Genomic DNA, 18,106 nt, shown 5'->3' with positions numbered 1-18,106 from the left:
GAATCCCCCCCCCCCTCCCACCCCCATCCTGGCCTGTGGGAAGCACGGAACTGGGACCTGCGGGAGAGCCATTAAGGACCCCTCTCACACTGCCACCCCCACCCCGGCCACTCCAGGACCGGTGTGATGAATCTCCTGCCCAAACAGTCGGCGGATCGAGCCACAACACCAGCTGGTCCCCGTGGGTTTTTCTGTTTATGAAACATTAATAAGGCAAAGTGTCCGGGCTGGATAAAATTGGTCTCGAATCCCTATAATGTTCCCCCACCTGAGACGTCAAGGGGTTGTGTGTGCGTGCGTGCGTGCGTGCGTGCGTGCGTGCGTGCGTGCGTGCGTGGGTGTGTGTGTGTTCGTACGTACATGCGTGTGTCAACGCCATCACCATAGGAGCGGTGAGATCGTAATCTCCACAGTGTGTCAGCAGGGGCTCTGTCACCTTTAGCATTCGCCATTTGACGACTGGGGAGGTGGGGGCGTGAACAGTACTGTTCTGGAGGCGCAGCTCAGCTTGCATAAATTTCTTCGGAAACCGTGCTGATAGTGTCATGCTGACGTTATCAATCATCCCACGCAAACATAAAAAGTAATGAGAGTTGTAATGTCTGTGCGATTTGTAAATGAAAACGTATCTGTGATCATTAGCGCTTTCATGCGTGCCGTGATCCCCGCCCCCACCGGCTGGCAGCCGGGGATAACGGCGGTTAGTGTCGGGCTGGGAGATCATAAATAAGTGGACCTGTCTGGTTCGGTACTGTTTCCAGGGGGGATTGTGTGGCTCAGCAGCTTAGGACACTGGACCTGGGATCAGAAGGTTGCTGGTTCAAATCCCAGGGTTGGCAGAGTGAACAAGGTCAACAATCGCTTTAGTGTTTGTCGGACTCTTTCTCAAAATATGTATGTTGTTAAATAGACCAAGAAAAGCATGTGCTAGGTAACACATTTTTTTTTTTTTACTTCAGGATGAGTGGGTGGGCTCTCAAGGCCTGCTGGGCCTTCACCATTTCTTTGTTGGTGCCTCGCGGTCTAGAGCGTGCGGTTGTCCTACAGGGCTGTGATCGTCCTGGTGGGTGGGGGTTGCAGGCTGTGTTTATGAAGGAGACAGGTAGATCATAGCTAAACTGAGCTGATTGCTGTTTGGGATGTGAATCGGGAGCGAGCTGTCCTGCACGGAGAAGCTGCAGGTCTCGGGTCCCTGGCGTTCAAACGCCCCACGGCGAGGGTGTGTTTGCTCCAGCAAAGCCCAGGTCTCCTCAGATCACAGGCGGATATCTGCTGCTGACCGGGAGGTTTCGGCGGTGGGCTCATTCTGCCAGATGGTTAATAGTGGCGGGAACGTCGAGGGTGGGCAGGGCAGATTGTTGGAGGATGGCGAGTCGCCCGGATCCTGAAAACTGGTCTTGAGGTCCAGCTAGGTTGGTTAATTTTCCCTCCGATATTTGTACCGCTCCCAGATGAGACTCCGGGTTTGTATGGAAATGCCAGGCTCCCCCCCGCACGGTAACCCCCACGGCTCTGTGACACAGACGTTATCGTTTTGGGCAAGGTGAGCGTGGTGACTGGCACCTGACCGTCGGGTGCTTTCTGGTCCTAATCGCACTGAAGATACATCTGCAGTGTTTATTCCTGATCAGTATGGGAGGGGCGGCTCATGGAGATGCACGCCGTGCCTCTCAATCTATCCCATTGCGGTTTCTCCATTGATGTGTTCATCATCGGAAGTCTGCCAGTCGCAGCTCACGTGGATTTTCATTTCTCCCCCGTGTGAGTCAGAGCTGCCGTTTTGACAGAGAGGGGGCTTGCTGAGAGAATACTGCCGTACGCATGCTTCCCCCGCTGTGAAAGCGACGGGCTGCTTATCGAGGATGCCGGTCATGTCTGGGATGTGGTTTTAAGGCTGTCGATAAAGGTCTGGGTTTTTTTTCCCAGAAGGAAAAGATCCCTTAATGGCTGCGATTTATTTAGCTCTTGGGTGGCCTGACGTTCTCTGATTTCAGCAGAATCCTTTTTTTTTTGTTTTTGTTTTGGAAGGATCGTGGTGGCATGGTAGGGCCAGGCCTCTGGGGTTGTGAAAGCCTTCATCGCCGTCTCATGGACGCCCAAGAAGTTTCATCCAACTTGACGTAAAGACCCCAGAGTGCAGTACCACAAGTGCAGAGGGCTTCTGTCAGAACACAGGACTGGCACTAGGGGGTGCAAGAGAACTCTGCACGTTACCTTAACATATTGCTCGTAAAAATGTATCAGTTCATTGGCCTTGGAAGGATTTTTAACTGAATGCATGAAATCTTTAGAACAATGTACAGTACTAGTTAGAGGTTTGGACACACAAACTGAAAATCATTGGTTTTCAACAAGAATAACCTCGAGGTTATGTAGTATGTATTGTCATGTGAAGAAGGAAAGAAATGTAGAGCTGTGACAGTTGACCTGTCCCCCACAATCCCCCGACCTAAACCCTACAGAGCTGGTTTGGGATGCGTTGGATTGCTGAGTAATAACAAGGTAGTCAACTTGTGCCGAGAACTTTTGGAAACTCCTTCAGGACTGATGGAGAAGCCTTCCAGGTGGTTACACCTGGGCAGCTGGTTGAAAGAATGCCAGTGCTGTCATCAAAGCAAAAGAGGGCTATCTTGAAGAGTCTAAAATTTGAGAACATTTTGAGATGATTTTGAGATTTAAATGTTTTTACATTTAAAGCATGCAAACCCCAATAAAAGTCACAGATTATTAATGAGCATTATCCTCAAGAGGTCTGAAAGGTGTCACGGCTTAAACCCCCCCCCCAGTAATGCTCACTACTAACCTCCTTGACCTTCATTTCAGAAGATGCTTCATGGTGGTGATGATGGGCATCGTCTGGTGTTGAATCAATGGATTACATTGACTTGAGAGAAGAGGTCAGTGTCCAGCTAATCCAGTGTGCTGTAATGCCCTTTTAGCTCTTACTAAGAGAGCATCACCTGGGCGAATGATTTCGGACATTCCTCAGCCACGAGTGTTACGTGTGGCCTGTGTAATTTGTCTCTCTTCTTCTTTTTTTTTTTTTTTCCCCCCTGCTGGTTCCCGTGATTGGTTGGCCTTTCTGCCAATTAGCACCAGCCGACGAACAGCCTGCAATGTGGGAGGAGCAAAATGTTTAAACATGACTGCACCCAGCGATGGAAGATTGTGTGGGCGATGTTGGGAATGTGGCTGACGCCGTGAAGTGTTCAGGGCTGCTGTTAGCATTGAGACACATTCAGGTTCAGTGACTATGTCATGGCCATTAGCTCTGTGCTCTGGAACCTTCTCCGGACCCCACTGATGGATAAAGGGACATGACAGTGGGTCTTACAGACCACTAAGGTGACTGTGCGCTCCCCTCCTCCAGTTGTCTGAGTGAAGAAAAACTAATATTTCCCAGTTGATTACACTGGGAGCTTTGGTTTAATGGAAGATAGATTTTGGGTATGGCACATGTTCCTACTAATATCACGGGGGAGCTATGTGTGTTTAGGGGCCGAGGGGTTCGGGACTGATTTGGTCCTTAACAGCGTTGAAGCCAAACCTACACCCTTGATGCTCCACCTCTGGTGAGTCAGTCCTGGTACGAGGCAGCACCACTTAGACGGGCTTCAATATTTACCCAGGCTGAAGGCCAGTGGTCTCCACTAATAAGGGGACTTGACTAACCTTTTTTTGGTAAAACGTCCAGTGTTGTTGTTTGATTGTGAGCGACTGCGTTTGCCTGCCAGTGTAGGAAATGGCAAGGGGACGCTGTGGCCCAGTGACCATGCCAGTGTGGCTGCTTAGGGGACTGGCATAGCATTGCGCGGCTGCCTAGGGGGCCACCTTCTCGTATTGTGGTGGGGGGGCAGCATTGAAGGCTCACCATGATAGCCACACATGCCTCAGATGACACTGCAGACAGGAAAGCGCAGGCAGACGGGTTCCTGTGGGGGTGGGGGTATCAGCCATAGAAATTACTGAATGTGTGCTGCCCACATCCCTTCTAAGTAGCATCCTGCATGCTCTGTGAGATGATTCTTGTTATCGTTTACCCAACCCAACCCAACCCAACCCACACAGATATAAGCAGGGGTCATATTGCATGACCATTGGTCATTACAGTATGGTACTTCTCCTTCTCGTAGCAACCACATCAGTTTTTTTTCCCTTTTTTGTGGGGCAGTGGTGAGGGGTGTTTTTAGGGAATAAAACCCAGCATGTGTAATCAGCAGCCGTCGTTCGTCCTGTACAGAAAATTAATTAAGTGATTTCATAGCGAACGCGTCATGCGTCGAGTGACTGGTTTGTTTCGTGCAGTGCACTACGCTCGCCCCTGGGTCGCGTCCCGGTTATTCCTTCCCAGGATTCTGTTTAGCTGTGCCGCGCGGCCCCCGCTTGTCTGCTGTGCGAGCGCGTTTTCAGGGCTCAGTGCGCGCGCCAGCCTGCGCGGCGCACCGTCTCTCCATCCCCCTCAGTTTCGCTGCTTTCCCTTCATTCGTGTCGTCTGCCGAGCCGTGCCCATCGTAGCGGGCTCTGTCTCCGCCGGAGTAACTGGGGATGTCTGCCTCTAGGAAGGAGTTTGACGTGAAACAGATTTTGCGAATCCGATGGAGGTGGTTCGGCCACCCCACCTCCTCGGCGCCCCACAACCAGTCGCTGGGTGACTTCTTCAGCGGCAGGGGAAACGGTGGCTCCGCGGACGGTCCGCCTCTTGCTGTGTGTGCCGCGGCCGCTGGTACTGCCGCCGGCACGAACAGCAGCAGCAGCGGCGGCGGCAGCAGCAGCAGCTGTATAAAGTTTGCGGGCGTCGCAAGCCGTTCGGCGCTTTTACCGGCATCGGCTTCGGGCTGCCGGCGCTCTCTGAGCCAGCAGGACTGTCGGAGTCCCCCGCCGCTCCAGTGGGTCGCGCACCCACAGCCGAAACCGGAGGTCCTGGAGGAGACCGCAGGAGGATGCGCTGGGTCCCAGCAAGCTCTTATGGAGGGACGCGAGCCGGAGGGGTTCGCTGGGGGTGAAGCGAACAGCGGAAATCTCGAATCGGACTCCAGCTCTTGCAGGTAAAGCGCCGGTAGGACGTCGGGTGGGCTGGATCAGAGAAGCGATGAACTACTTTTTACATCTGATATCTTTAAAAGGCTTTCGGAAAAAGGTGAGATCTTATCAGATGTCGGTGGCAACTTTTCAAAGAGGTGGAAGTTTACAGAGAAATGCTGTACGTTTATGCTGTCTCCGGCGGCGAGGAGCGGGCATTTCCCAAAGCTCACATCTGCTTCTTACATTTACAGTCTATATGAAGGCAGCTGCTGTGTGTTTAATGGCAGTGCGGCTGCTTGGCGCTATGAGGTTAAACTCTACATTTATGCTCATGCCAAGTGACACCGTCAGTAACTGTAAAGCCTCGTATTTTACTAAATCGCGTTCATTTCATAGCGTACAGTTCATGTGCGGTAATCTTTTCGCCTTTTGATCGTTTTCAACCAGTTTGCATCAGACATCTGTATCCCATTTGGGGAAACCGGGCTGGGCGCCTCGCCTCTTTGGATGCCTCACGTTTAAACGGTTCGCCGTAATTAATGGGTGGTTCTTTGTCGGATTATTATTTAATTATGTGCAGATACGGAGAGCAGGGCAACCTTCCGACGGTGCGGGTGTGTTTAAAACCGGGGGAAATGCGTTCGCTGTAAGATCTCGCTTTTAGATTGGATAAAAGGTGGGCACGGCTGGGTGTAGACCCTGCCCAGCTTAAGGATAAGTGCCCACGACGTGGAGATGGTGAATCGCACCGAGATCGCGAGCAGAAGCCGGGTTCCGGCGGAACGCTGTCCTCACGGATAGCGCCGTTCGCGTGTAACAGCCGTAATCTGCTCCTGCTTTTGTTGAAGCCGAGGGTGTGTCCGATTTGTCGGGCTTGAAGAGAGTTTATCGTGGAGATATAGCAGCCTTCAGCCCCTTTCGTCCGCCGTCGTGTGTCATCACAGCTAACACGGATAGTTAGCGTCGCACTGAATCGTCTAATTGTAACAGTTACACATCGTTTCATTCCGTTTACTTTTCAAAAATACTACTTTCGGAGCCATCTGGAGCACAAAGCAGGCTTTAATAATGCAGCGTATGCGCCGCGGTCTTTTGGAAGAACACGCTGGCAATGATGAAATGATCCAGTTGTGATCACTTTGTCTACAGAAGTGGCTTGTGGTTATGAGGTCGGCATCCGCTCATTTCTGTGTCCTACGTATGCCATGCATGCGTGCAGCTCCGGTCTGGAGTTGTCTCTTTGGCCCCAGGTCCAGCTCGGACTGGCGTTTCTCCCTGGGGTTGGGGGGGGGGGGGGGGGGGGGGGGGGGGGGGTACACCTCTGGCTCTGTGCCACGTCGGCGTCCATCCCACAGCGGGATCGCCTGGGGCCGTTGTTCCCGCTCGTCGTTTTGCACTTCGGGCCCCATGTAGGGAGCCGTTCTGGAATAGTGAGCGACTGAACCGAGGCGCATTTGTGTCTGACCCGGTTTTCATGGCACGAATAATGCATTCAGGGCCGTAGCCAGGATTTTTAAAATACCGAGTTCAAAAGCGTTACCCCTTCGTAAGTGTGCCCCGTAATGGATCGTGGTTATTGAAGTTGCAGAAAAAATAGAGGACTTGGCCTCGGCGTCCTTAGCGGTAGGTTTGGGCATGAATGCATTGAAATGTACACACCTACCTGGGCATTGGTGGGAAGCTTGGCATAGCTGCCCTTATGCCCAGTCGACTCTTTGGCAGCGAGTATGTCTGTAACGTGCCATTTGCCTCACTTGTACGTCGGTTTGGACAAAGGCGTCTGCGAAATATGTGAAATGTGAATTTTTTAGTAGTGGTAATAAAAGCGCTTGTTTGACCGGCGGTGACGAGTACGAGCCGGATCACAGGGTCTGCCGCGGAGCGGCAAATCGCTGCTGAATGCAGTGGATACAGACAGGGTAGCTGGGGACCGTGCCTGAATGTACGTTCGGATGGTGGCCTGGCTTTGTTGGACGGGGGGGGGGGAGGGGGCGTGATGTTACAGGTACCCATAACATTCTGAGCCCCGCGGGAGGCTGATCATTGGCCGCCTGGCTGCTCCATGCTGCTGCTGCTGCGATTACACGTGTAAGTGCTGCCCGCTGACAGGAATTGGCTGTTTATTGGACGTCAGTGCGAGTAATGTTCTCTATCTGCCCTCCCCCACCCCTTATTGCCCCTCCCCTCTATTGATGAGGAGAACCCGGAGCTCTGTCCCATCTGATGCAGTTGGTGTCACGATGGGACCAGTGTTCAGTCACACCCATTGCACATTTTCTCCATTGCGTGACGCAGCGTTTTTTTCCCATAAACCTGAGGGGTACTTGGGGGGGGGGGCGGGGTTTGTGTTGGTTGGGGCACCACCCAGAACAAGACAGTAATAACCCATTTATCATATACGCCACATGGGACGGTCCTTAGGCACAAACAGATGGAGGTCCGTGTCAGTGCGAGGGGGACTGTCATCTCTAGCCGGGGCCTGTGGTGGCTGATCCCCGCTCGCAGCTTCTCAGAGGCCTCCACTCAAGAGCATTGGGGAAGTTTAAAATAACCCGGCATGGCTTTCCTGGTTCAGCCAAGTGCTCTGTTAGCTAAAAATTGGCCTCCCCCAACACACCATCAAGGGATGCCGCTGGCGAAGGGACGGTTTCAGAAGCCACATCACACTTAAAAATGTGAAGAGCAAATGGCCTCGTTTTCCCTTTGATACCCGGCAGTAGGAACGCGGCACTTTCCTGGCCGTCCGGGGGGTGCTTATAAGGACGGCCAGGTGGAACGTTTCCTTGGGGCCGCTCCCCGGCTCGGCGTTCCGGATCCTGGGCTCCGAGGCTGCCGGCCGTGAAACTGGGTGCCTGATCTCTGAGAGAGAGCATCTCGTGTTGCGAGCAGAGCTGTGGGCTTGTCGGACAGGGACAATCGATGCGGACACGCTTTTCCAGGTCCTGCTTCCTGCTGTGTGCGAGACGTCCAAGATGGCCGCCGTGCCGCTTCTGTGCGGTCGGGCTATTAGCCATTACCGTGGTACGATCAGCTGCCCCAGCCGTGTCCCTGACGCCCCTCACCGTTTCCCCGTAGGAGCTCCAGCAGCCAGACCCTGTCCTCCACCCACACCATGGAGGCCTGTGTCCCTGAGGAGCACTTCCAGGCCCTGAGCCACGCCGAGCAGGCCTTCAGCAAGATGGAGAGCTACCTGAGGTGCAAGCAGCTGTGCGACGTGGTGCTCCTGGCCGGCGAGCGCCGCATCGCTGCCCACAGGTCTGCATAGCCGCCGCGCCGCTCCACGCCGTTTCCATGCCAACACACGCAGGCGTGCCGTGCAGTCGGGTGACAGGGAGAGGGGGGCTGTGTCTGGCAGGAGGGATGGCGACGCTCGTCAGAGAGCTATCCGAACGGGGAACCCATCCGGCATACCTGCACCTGCACCTGCACCGCTGAAAGACGGGCCCTGACAGCCATGTAGGGGGAGGGCAGGCCTCCTGCAGGGCCTGCCACACGTCAGCGCTGCACCTGTTTCAGTCCGGCGCCTCCTGTCAGCTCCCAGCTCGCGGCTTTCTGCTGTGGGACTGATGCTGTCTTAGATAATGTTGGAAATGTTGACGTTTCAGCGGAAGTTTGAGGATTTGCTGATGTCTCAATCTGTTGGTGGAGGGGGTGAGAGGGAGAGGAATCCCTCTCCCCAGGTACCCAACACAGAGCCATGTGACGTTTGCTGTATGGCAAAGCCCTCCCTTTCTCTCACGTCTCCGTCTCTCTCGTCCTTTGACCCCCACATGCCTCTGTGTTTCATGGCAGCCGTTTGCCAAGGGCGCGTCTCCTTTGATTCCGGAGTGTTAAGTGTGTGATATTACACTAGGATAAAGGGTCATCCCAGGACCCCCCCCCCCCCCCCCCCCCCCGTATTGGGGACAGCGGCTCAGGTGTTTCAGGTCCGCAGTGGGCTCTTTACCTTCCAGCCTGCTTCCTCAGTTCCTGCTGTGGGATGTGAGCTGAACTCTGTTCCGGGTGCCGTTATGACCCCCCCCCCCGCGGTTCTCTCCTCAGACTCGTCCTCTCCTCGGTGTCTGACTACTTCGCCGCCATGTTCACCAGCAACGTCCGCGAGGCCACACAGGAGGAGGTGAAGATGGAGGGCGTGGACCCCGACGCATTATGGGCTTTGGTGCAGTACGCTTACACAGGTTTGCCGGCCCCGCGTGAGGATTCCCTGTAAGCCGCAAGCGGAACGCGAGCCGCCGCTTCGCCAGTCACCGCCTCACGCCGCCGTTCCCCTGCAGGTCGGCTGCAGCTGCGGGAGGACACCATCGAGAGCCTGCTGGCTGCATCCTGCCTGCTGCAGCTGTCCACTGTGGTGCAGGCCTGCTGCAACTTCCTGGTCAAGCAGCTGCATCCCTCGAACTGCCTGGGCATCCGCTCCTTCGCCGACGCGCAGGGCTGCCAGGAGCTCCACAAGGTGGCGCACAGCTACACCATGGTGAGCCACTCGCCCTCCCCTGGGGGAGCCCGCTCCTCTGAGCGCCCCCCCAGCCTTTCACAGGCCGTGTGTCTGAGCTTGCCTGAGTGCTTACCCCCCCATCTGTCCGATTCCGTATGACTGGCAAACATCTACTGATGTGTTTTGCACTTATCCAGGACGACGTCTCCCAGGGATCACTAATGGCGCAGGAGTAGAGAGGTTGTTAGTTTGCTGTGAGCTTGTGAAACAGATTCTCCTCCCTCACCCACGCTCGTCCAGCCTTTGCGTACCCGTCATTCAACACCAGGGGGCGCCCCTCTGACTGACAGAGCAAGGCTCGTGGGCCGTCCTGCTCTAAGCAGGCTAATTTATGCGTGCGCCGCGTTTTCAGGTCTGATGAAAAGCGGGTTTCTCTGGAGCCGAGAACATTTATCACAGATGGAGCGATTACCCAGAAACGGCATCTGGCATGCAGAGACATCTGGAGATGTGTTTTTTCGCGAGTAGACACTGACAGCTCGATGTCCTGAAACTGTGCGTCATGTTCCCTTTCAAAGGGAAGTGTGTGTGTGTGTGTGTGTGTGGAAGAGGGGGGGGGGTTGGACTCCGCCGGCCTCTAAGTTGATTGGTCAGAGAAACCCGTGTCCCCTTTCCGTGCGAAATCACTCTCTGTAGGGTTAATTAGCTCGTTTGGACACTTAACAGTCATTTAGGAAGCAACTTCACGATTCTGTTCTTAATGTCGCTCTGTCGGTGATTTCTCTCTCTGTCACCCTTTCTGTCACTCTGTCACTCTCTGCCTTTCCCACCTTGTCACACACACTCACTGTCTCGCGCTCCTACTCTTCCCATATTTGTTTGCTTTGGACTCTATCAGCATGGTAATATAATGCTGTGGCGTTGCTCCGAGGAGCTTTTCCTCCTGCTGCAGCCCAGTGACTCCGCCCCCCCCGCCCCCCCCCCCCCCAACAGGAGCACTTCCTGGAGGTGATGAGGAACCAGGAGTTCCAGCTGCTGCCCCCCGGGGAGGTGGAGAAGCTGCTGCTGTCAGACGACATGAACGTGCCGGACGAGGAGACTGCGATGGGGGCTCTGCTGAGCTGGGTGCAGTATGACTGCGCAGCCCGGCAGTGCTGCCTGCCCCGGCTGCTGGCGCATGTGCGGCTGCCCCTGCTTTCGCCGCAGGTGAGGATCCCGGGGGGCGTAGTGGTTTGGGTTGGGGTTAGACGCTTTTCAGGCAGGCGCATCTGGGGGGCGCCCCTGCCGCTTGGAGGGGGGGCCTGCCTGACGGCCCGCAGCGCATTACTCATCTCCGCCACACGCCCCGTCGCTCGCTCGCCTGCCAGCGGCCGCCTGCATTCTGCCTCTTACTCGCCTCTGAGTAATTGAATTATTTCGGGGGATGGTGTGGGGGGGCGTGAAAAGCTGGATCATATTAACATGCTTTCTCGCTGTGGGGATTTCCTACACACCCCAGCCTGGAGAGGCAGATAACAGACCACAGTGGAGCCTTCCTATCGCTGTGCCACTTCTGGCCTTAAGGGGGCCCCGCTGAGCTTGCTGTGCGCGGGCCGCCCCCCCCGGTCCAGATTTAGAGGGGGCGCGTCGCGGACACTCTCGGCACCGCAGGTGTGAACTGGAGATGTAAACCCCTTTGGCGCCTACGTGTCCCAGCTCAGCGTAGTCTTCGCTGCGATGCTGCCCGTCCCTTTAAGAGTCGGCCGCCTTTAGCAGATGAGCAGGAAACGGAACGTATGCCGAATGGGTGCCGGGTGTCTTGTTTATTGAAAACACGCCGCCTCAAGCAGTTCCCATCTAAATGTAAATGATGCTGTCCCTCTGCCAGCTCGCGGGGGTGTCATGTGACCCCGACTCTAATGGAAATAACTGCCTCGCACTCCTTCTCTTTGTTTCTCTTTCCCCCCTGAAGGGGGGTGCGGGTGGGTGGGGGGGGGGGGTGCGGGTGGGTGGGGGGGGGGGGGTCTACGGCTTATCGGCGTGCCTTTGTTTTTCCACAGCCGCGCCGTGTCTGAAACGGGGGGGGATAGCGGTCACATGATTGTCGTCACATGGGTGGGGAGCTGATTCTTTCGGTTAATGAAGGAAAGGCACAGTAAGCGCCGCCCAAGTCGTTGGTGCGATGATGTCAGAGCTGTGCTGCCGGCCCGCAGTTCCTGGCCGACGTGGAGTCCAGCCCCCTGCTGAGGGACAGTGTGGATTGCCAGCACCTCCTCATGGAGGCCATGAAGTACCACTTGCTTCCCGAGCGGCGCTCGCTGCTGCAGAGCCCCCGCACACGGCCCCGCAAGGCCACCGTGGGGACGCTGTTCGCCGTGGGCGGCATGGACGCCACCAAAGGTGGGCCCCCTCCTTTATCCCCCCCCCTGAGTCCCTCCCCCGCACCTCACACTCGCTGTAATGTCAACACTTTAATCGTATTACTGGTATTTGTAGTGTTATTTCACGTCATACTCTGAGCTTTCCTTAATTAAATGGGGAAATGATAATTACAGGACAAACTCGCCTCCCCACACTTCTAGAGCCCCCCAGCTTCCGAGGGCCCCCGTCCATCTTCCCCTGGGGGCTCCGTCCACCTCCCCCTGCCCCCGGGAGCCCTATCCGTCCCACCTCCCGTCTCCGGGGCCCCCGGGGCTAACGCCGCCCGTGACTCCCTCCAGGTGCCACCAGCATCGAGCAGTACTGCCTGCGTAAAGACTCCTGGAGGCAGGTGGCAGTGATGAGCGGCCGGCGGCTGCAGTTTGGGGTGGCCGTGCTGGAGGGCCGGCTTTACGTGGTGGGGGGGCGCGACGGCCTGAAGACACTGAACACGGTGGAATGCTACAACCCGCAGAGTCGCAGCTGGAGCGTGATGCCCCCCATGTCCACGCACAGGCATGGCCTGGGTGAGCCCCCCCCGCCCCGCCCCGCCAGCGCCTTGCGCCTCCCTGCCTGCTGACGCCATGTGTCCTCGCGCAGGTGTCGCCGTCCTGGGGGGCCCCATGTACGCGGTGGGGGGTCACGACGGCTGGAGCTACCTGAGCACGGTGGAGCGCTGGGACCCCCAGGCCCGGCAGTGGGGCTTCGTGGCCAGCATGGCGACGCCGCGGAGCACGGTGGGCGTGGCCGTACTCGGCACCAAGTGAGTCCGGTCTCCACGGTGCGATGATGAGCACTGAGACCCACCCAACTGAACCCCCCCCAAGGGCTGTAAAGTGTGACCGGTCTCTGGGAGATTTTAATGATTGAGTCTTATTGTCTCTGCCCTGATTGGTTGATGGTTTTATGTGGAAATAAAGGGGCAAACTGCACATTTCATTGCTTTTAGCTTTGTAGCTACATATAGCTTCTGCTGTCAATATGTGTGTGTCTGGAGGAAATGTCTTCAAAGAGCAGTGTTGACATTAGGATGTTTGATTTTGGCTGGTGAAACCACAGTAGATCAGTTACTGGAGCCTGCAGATGGTGCCAGGGCTCCCCCATGTGGCTAAACATGGCATTAAAGCCACCAGCTGTTCCTCCCCAGTCCCATTTGACTTGTGAGTTGCCTTCTCCCAGTAGGCTGGGCTGGGCTGGCTGATGGATCCTGGCTTCTCACTCACCTCACTGTATGAGGACATCTGAGGAAGGCTGTGAGGGTCTATGCAGTCAGCGAGCAGAACTGTCTGGCACGGGGCTTAGACAGCAAGTGGTCTATGCAGTCAGCGAGCAGGACTGTCTGGCACGGGGCTTAGACAGCAAGTGGTCTATGCAGTCAGCGAGCAGGACTGTCTGGCACGGGGCTTAGACAGCAAGTGGTCTATGCAGTCAGCGAGCAGGACTGTCTGGCACGGGGCTTAGACAGCAAGTGGTCTATGCAGTCAGCGAGCAGGACTGTCTGGCACGGGGCTTAGACAGCAAGTGGTCTATACAGTCAGCGAGCAGGACTGTCTGGCACGGGGCTTAGACAGCAAGTGGTCTATGCAGTCAGCGAGCAGGACTGTCTGGCACGGGGCTTAGACAGCAAGTGGTCTATGCAGTCAGCGAGCAGGACTGTCTGGCACGGGGCTTAGACAGCAAGTGGTCTATGCAGTCAGCGAGCAGGACTGTCTGGCACGGGGCTTAGACAGCAAGTGGTCTATGCAGTCAGCGAGCAGGACTGTCTGGCACGGGGCTTAGACAGCAAGTGGTCTATGCAGTCAGCGAGCAGGACTGTCTGGCACGGGGCTTAGACAGCAAGTGGTCTATGCCAGGGCGCCACAGGGACGGTTTAAATCGGCACCAGTGCAGATGTGAGGCTGAAAACATTTGGTGGAGGAGAAAGGCCAGCCAACGCGGCCGGGGAGAGAATTCAGGTACAGGCGCTTAACATGATCCATGTATCAGGCGACGCCAAACGAGATTCCTCTAGTCATGGGTGTATGACTAAGCAGCAGATGCACAGCCGCCTGCCCCTGGCCCCTGACTATCATGGATGCCCATTTACTGGTCTTCTGGGATGTACTGAAGGAGACCTTCAGATCAACATGACCGGGAACAGACTCAGTCTCCTGTAACCTTAAGTGGTATCAGATTTCCCTCGACCATTACCGGACACCCCTATTAAGCAGCAAACCCCCCCGCTGTGTCCCGGCTCCACTACAGGCTGTACGCGGTGGGCGGTCGCGACGGCAGCTCCTGCCTCCGCTCTGTGGAGTGCTTCGACCCCCACACCAACAAGTGGAGCGTCTGCGGGCAAATGGCCAAGCGGCGCGGGGGAGTGGGCGTGGCCACCTGGAACAACTTCTTGTACGCCATCGGCGGCCACGACGCCCCCGCCTCCAGCCTGACCTCGCGCCTGTCGGACTGCGTGGAGAGGTGAGTGCACCCCCTGGCACCGGGGGGGGGGGTTGGGGGTGGTGTCAATCGGCCGTGCCGCTAAGACGTGTCATCCGTCCTTCCAGGTACGACCCCAAAACGGACACGTGGACCACCGTGGCCCCCATGAGCATCAGCCGGGATGCTGTGGGCGTGTGTCTACTGGGGGACCGTCTGTACGCCGTTGGGGGGTACGACGGGCAGGTCTACCTGAACACGGTCGAGGCCTACGACCCGCAGACCAACCAGTGGGAGCAGGTGGGCTGTCACGCCCCCCGGGGTCCTCTGCTGTACTCCTCCCCTATCATTATGCTTTCCTCCGTCATCCCTCTCTCTCTCCTTCTCTCTAAATTGCGCCTGAAATCCCCCCCCCCACACCCTTATCTCACCCCTGCCAGCTGCTCCCCCGTCCCCCCATGGGACTTATCAGGAGACACAAACAGGAGGCGCGCGAGTTTTTAGCAGCCGGCCGTGACTAATGGGGACATCACAGTGTGTCACGCTGGTGACTCGGAGACAGGCGGTTATTTCTGATTCGGTCTAGTGTGGGCGGGGCTGTTTAAAGGGATGGGTGAGCCCCCGCCAGTCCAAACCAACCATTATCCAAACTCACACACTCATCTATAGTTACAGGTGTCTGAACACATAGTAATGTCAGTAATCAGACAAATAATGGCTACTGTCAGAATCTGTGTTATCACCCCATAGCCGTACTACATACAGGATGATTAAAAACATTTAAAATTTTATATTCATTGCAATGACACTAAATCATTGTAGAACTGAAATTTACTTTATTAAATGCATATTCAGCCTGTTTTATCAGTTTTAACATACTTTTTAATTTAGTGATAATTATTTTCCATGTCATGCTTGCTGACTGCAGCATTTCTCATGGGCGCCCCCTAGTGTTCGGGTCCCTGAGAGTCTTCCCCTGAGTGTGGGTGGAAACGGGGAAATATGGTAACAGTAAGCAGCCCTGAGCGGTGAGTGTGTCTCCCCCGGGCAGCTAGCCAGCGTGGAGGAGTATTCAGGTGGGACTCGATGCCATTTTAGCTGTCCTGCAAACTGACATGATCGGTTCCAATGTCGTCCTGCAGGTGGCGCCGTTGTGCGTCGGCAGGGCAGGAGCCTGTGTGGTGGTGGTCAAGCTATAGCGGCTGCTGGAATTCAACAGCGAGACGCAGCAACGTCCCCACCCGTCCTGCTGGGTGGGAGCTGCGAGGGATTTTTTTTTTCGCAGACCTGGAGGTCATGTTAGGTCACGTTGACGATGACGCACCCATGTTCTCGGCGGGGTGTCTGTCCACCTGCAGGTGTCCTGAATGTAATCACCTGCCTAGGAATGACTGACTGGCCAGCCAGCCTGCTGCTCTCTGATTGGACCAATGCCGGCCAGGGCCCTGGAACGAGGCTGAGCAGTCACTCCTGGTGGAGTCGGGGGGGGGGCTATTTTTGTCCGTTCCTCTGATGCCCATTTCAGCTTTGAAGCGGAAGAGACAGGAAATGGGTATCGGCGGCTTGTCACCTTGTCAAAAAGTACTGGGATGGTATTTCCATTGAGTTCGTGATGCGTGTGGACCTAGCAGACAGGAAATGGAGCACCTTGTTAGGACACGAATAATGGCGCACACCCCCCTCCCCCGCAGGTTCGGGCACGTATACCAAAGCATGCACCCCCTCAGCGTAAACAAAGGATCATTCTAACAGTGAATTGCTATCCCCATTCACCTTCAGGCAGCCTGAAATACGTCTGCGTATCCATAGGGACAAGGGACCAAGTTAGAAAACAAGCACTTAGACGCTTCAGTTCTGCTTGCAGTAAGAGCCACTTAGCAATAAACCCCCAGTGAGACCTCATGTACACATTGTCAATAACTCAGGGCGAAGGGCCTGCTTAACTGAGTGCATACTAGCCTCCAGCTGCACAAGGGCATTTACAGTCTCAGTATATCTGTCTTAACACACCGCGCATCCCTGGCATCTGCTGTTGTGGATTTACGCCACGACCCGCAGCTCGTACTTCCAGAGACACGGCCCAAGTGACGGCCGTGGTGGTGACTTGTGTTTCGCAAATGCAAATTTGTTGCATTTCTGCAGAAATTGTATGTTTCGACCTCTGGGTTGTTCTGCTTAAATATCAGAACAGATGTGACCCCCAAAAACAGTCCAGGTGTGGTGGCTCGGGCTGAACTGGTCATCACTGGCTGTGCCTCACTGCGATCTTCATTAGACCCTTTAATCGTGGCCTTTTGACTGAGGTGGCGTGGAAAACAGTGGATGATTTCCTCGTGACCGGAGCGGAGTCACGGCCCCGGATTGTAAAGGAGGGAGATACATCGAGGCCCCCAGGGGACCTTTTAGATGACGGTGGTGTATGTCACCCCCTACATGTGCAGTGTACACAGCACCAGCGATTTCTGCCACTGCAGCTGTCATGGCTCTGCGGGATACGTGTTAAATAATACAGCTATTGTCCCAGCTCCTATCTCCGGCTATTTTTATACCAAAAAATGACAGTGTAGGAGCATTTGGGGAGGGGGATATGGATGCAGATGTCAGTGCTGATGTCATCACACTGCTACCATATCCCTCTGCTGCACTCAGAATCCACTGGCTGACATGAAAGGTACCGTAGTGACGATTTATAGATGTAATGTTAACACTGATAATCCCACCATTTTGGGACCTGTGTTTCCTTTTGTTTATGTGGCCCGTGAATGAGTGTGTAAGTGGTCTTTGGTGGTGTTACACCCGTAGCAGCTCTCAACTGTGTTCAAGCCTGTGTGCAGTGATTTCCCCCTGCTGGCCCCACCAGGGAAATGCATCTCAGACAGCTCATACAGTACTGTATGTGGTCTAAGAGGAGCTGTAGAACCAAACATGCTTGCCAAGGAGCAGTTGAGAACGCACCTGGATTTCATCCCGTAGCTCTGGGCTTTTCAGGAGGTCCACACCCATCCGGGGATTACGGTTTTCTTTAGATGCGGTGATGCCGGATTGACACTCCAGTGCTCTGATCAGGTCGGAGCTGGGCATCTCACAACAGGAGGCGGGTCCCCCCGCTGCCAACATCCCAACATCGACTAAGCCCCAGGATCAGCCGCCTTGGTCAGTATATATAGGAGATGAGGTGTTTAATCTATCCATTTCTCATTCCTCTGGGAGATGAAGGTGCTCATCTCCTGAAAAAAATGTGTGCAATTTGCTTGACGAATGTCTGAACATTCCTTGTTTTGTTTTCCTTGTTATTTTTATATTAAACTTGCTTAAGTATCTGGGTTTGGCTGTTGTATTTACTGTTGCGTCTGTTTGAGTGTGTGGTTATCGCTGCATGCCACTTGGCACCATATTACTCTTGCTTATTTTGGGATAAAATGAGGACCCCTTGTTGGGTTAGGCTGACCAGCGCTTTGCATGAAAACAGAGGAACATTGTGCGTTAATGAGAAATGCATAATTAAATTACACAAGCAGCTCAATGCAGGTGGAGTGGTGGCTCTGAGGCTGGGGAAGTGTGCTGGCAATCAGATAGTTGCCGGTTTGAATCCCATGAATACCTAGAGTGATTTTACTCCATTGGGCCATTAAGCAGGGCCCTTGAGCAAGGCCCTTAACATGCACTTGCTTCATCATGGGTATGATGTTAATCTACATTCAGCCCTGGGTGTATTTGAGGGTTGGTGGTAGGATGGGCACTCCAAGCACCTGAAAAACCTTCACACTGTTCCATTCCTTTTCAATTTGGCTAACTAGTGTGTTGCTGAGTAATCACCCCCAAAGGCCACACCTGGGTACT

At 55.0% G+C, this 18,106-nt stretch overlaps 1 protein-coding gene across 19 annotated transcripts in view; it reads left to right on the top strand.

Moving 5' to 3' along the window:
• Positions 1-17,584, top strand: part of klhl5 (kelch-like family member 5) — a 29,704-nt gene extending 12,120 nt beyond the window's left edge. For 4 of the 19 annotated variants that reach the window (XM_023829736.2, XM_023829734.2, XM_023829737.2 and 1 more), the window contains exons 2-12: positions 2,827-2,897; positions 8,098-8,277; positions 9,064-9,200; positions 9,297-9,493; positions 10,448-10,660; positions 11,647-11,833; positions 12,154-12,378; positions 12,452-12,614; positions 14,096-14,308; positions 14,395-14,566; positions 15,409-17,584. In XM_023829736.2, coding sequence (XP_023685504.1) covers positions 8,135-8,277; positions 9,064-9,200; positions 9,297-9,493; positions 10,448-10,660; positions 11,647-11,833; positions 12,154-12,378; positions 12,452-12,614; positions 14,096-14,308; positions 14,395-14,566; positions 15,409-15,465 — 1,707 coding nt within the window. In that variant the 5' untranslated portion in view covers positions 2,827-2,897; positions 8,098-8,134 and the 3' untranslated portion in view covers positions 15,466-17,584. The other 15 variants (XM_023829732.2, XM_023829735.2, XM_023829738.2 and 12 more) reach the window with 10 other exon arrangements.
• Positions 17,585-18,106: the final 522 nt, after the last annotated feature.

This window comes from Paramormyrops kingsleyae, chromosome 25 (genome assembly GCF_048594095.1).
Source record: "Paramormyrops kingsleyae isolate MSU_618 chromosome 25, PKINGS_0.4, whole genome shotgun sequence".
Lineage (NCBI taxonomy): Eukaryota > Metazoa > Chordata > Actinopteri > Osteoglossiformes > Mormyridae > Paramormyrops > Paramormyrops kingsleyae.
This window is presented reverse-complemented; position numbering and strand designations above follow the sequence as displayed.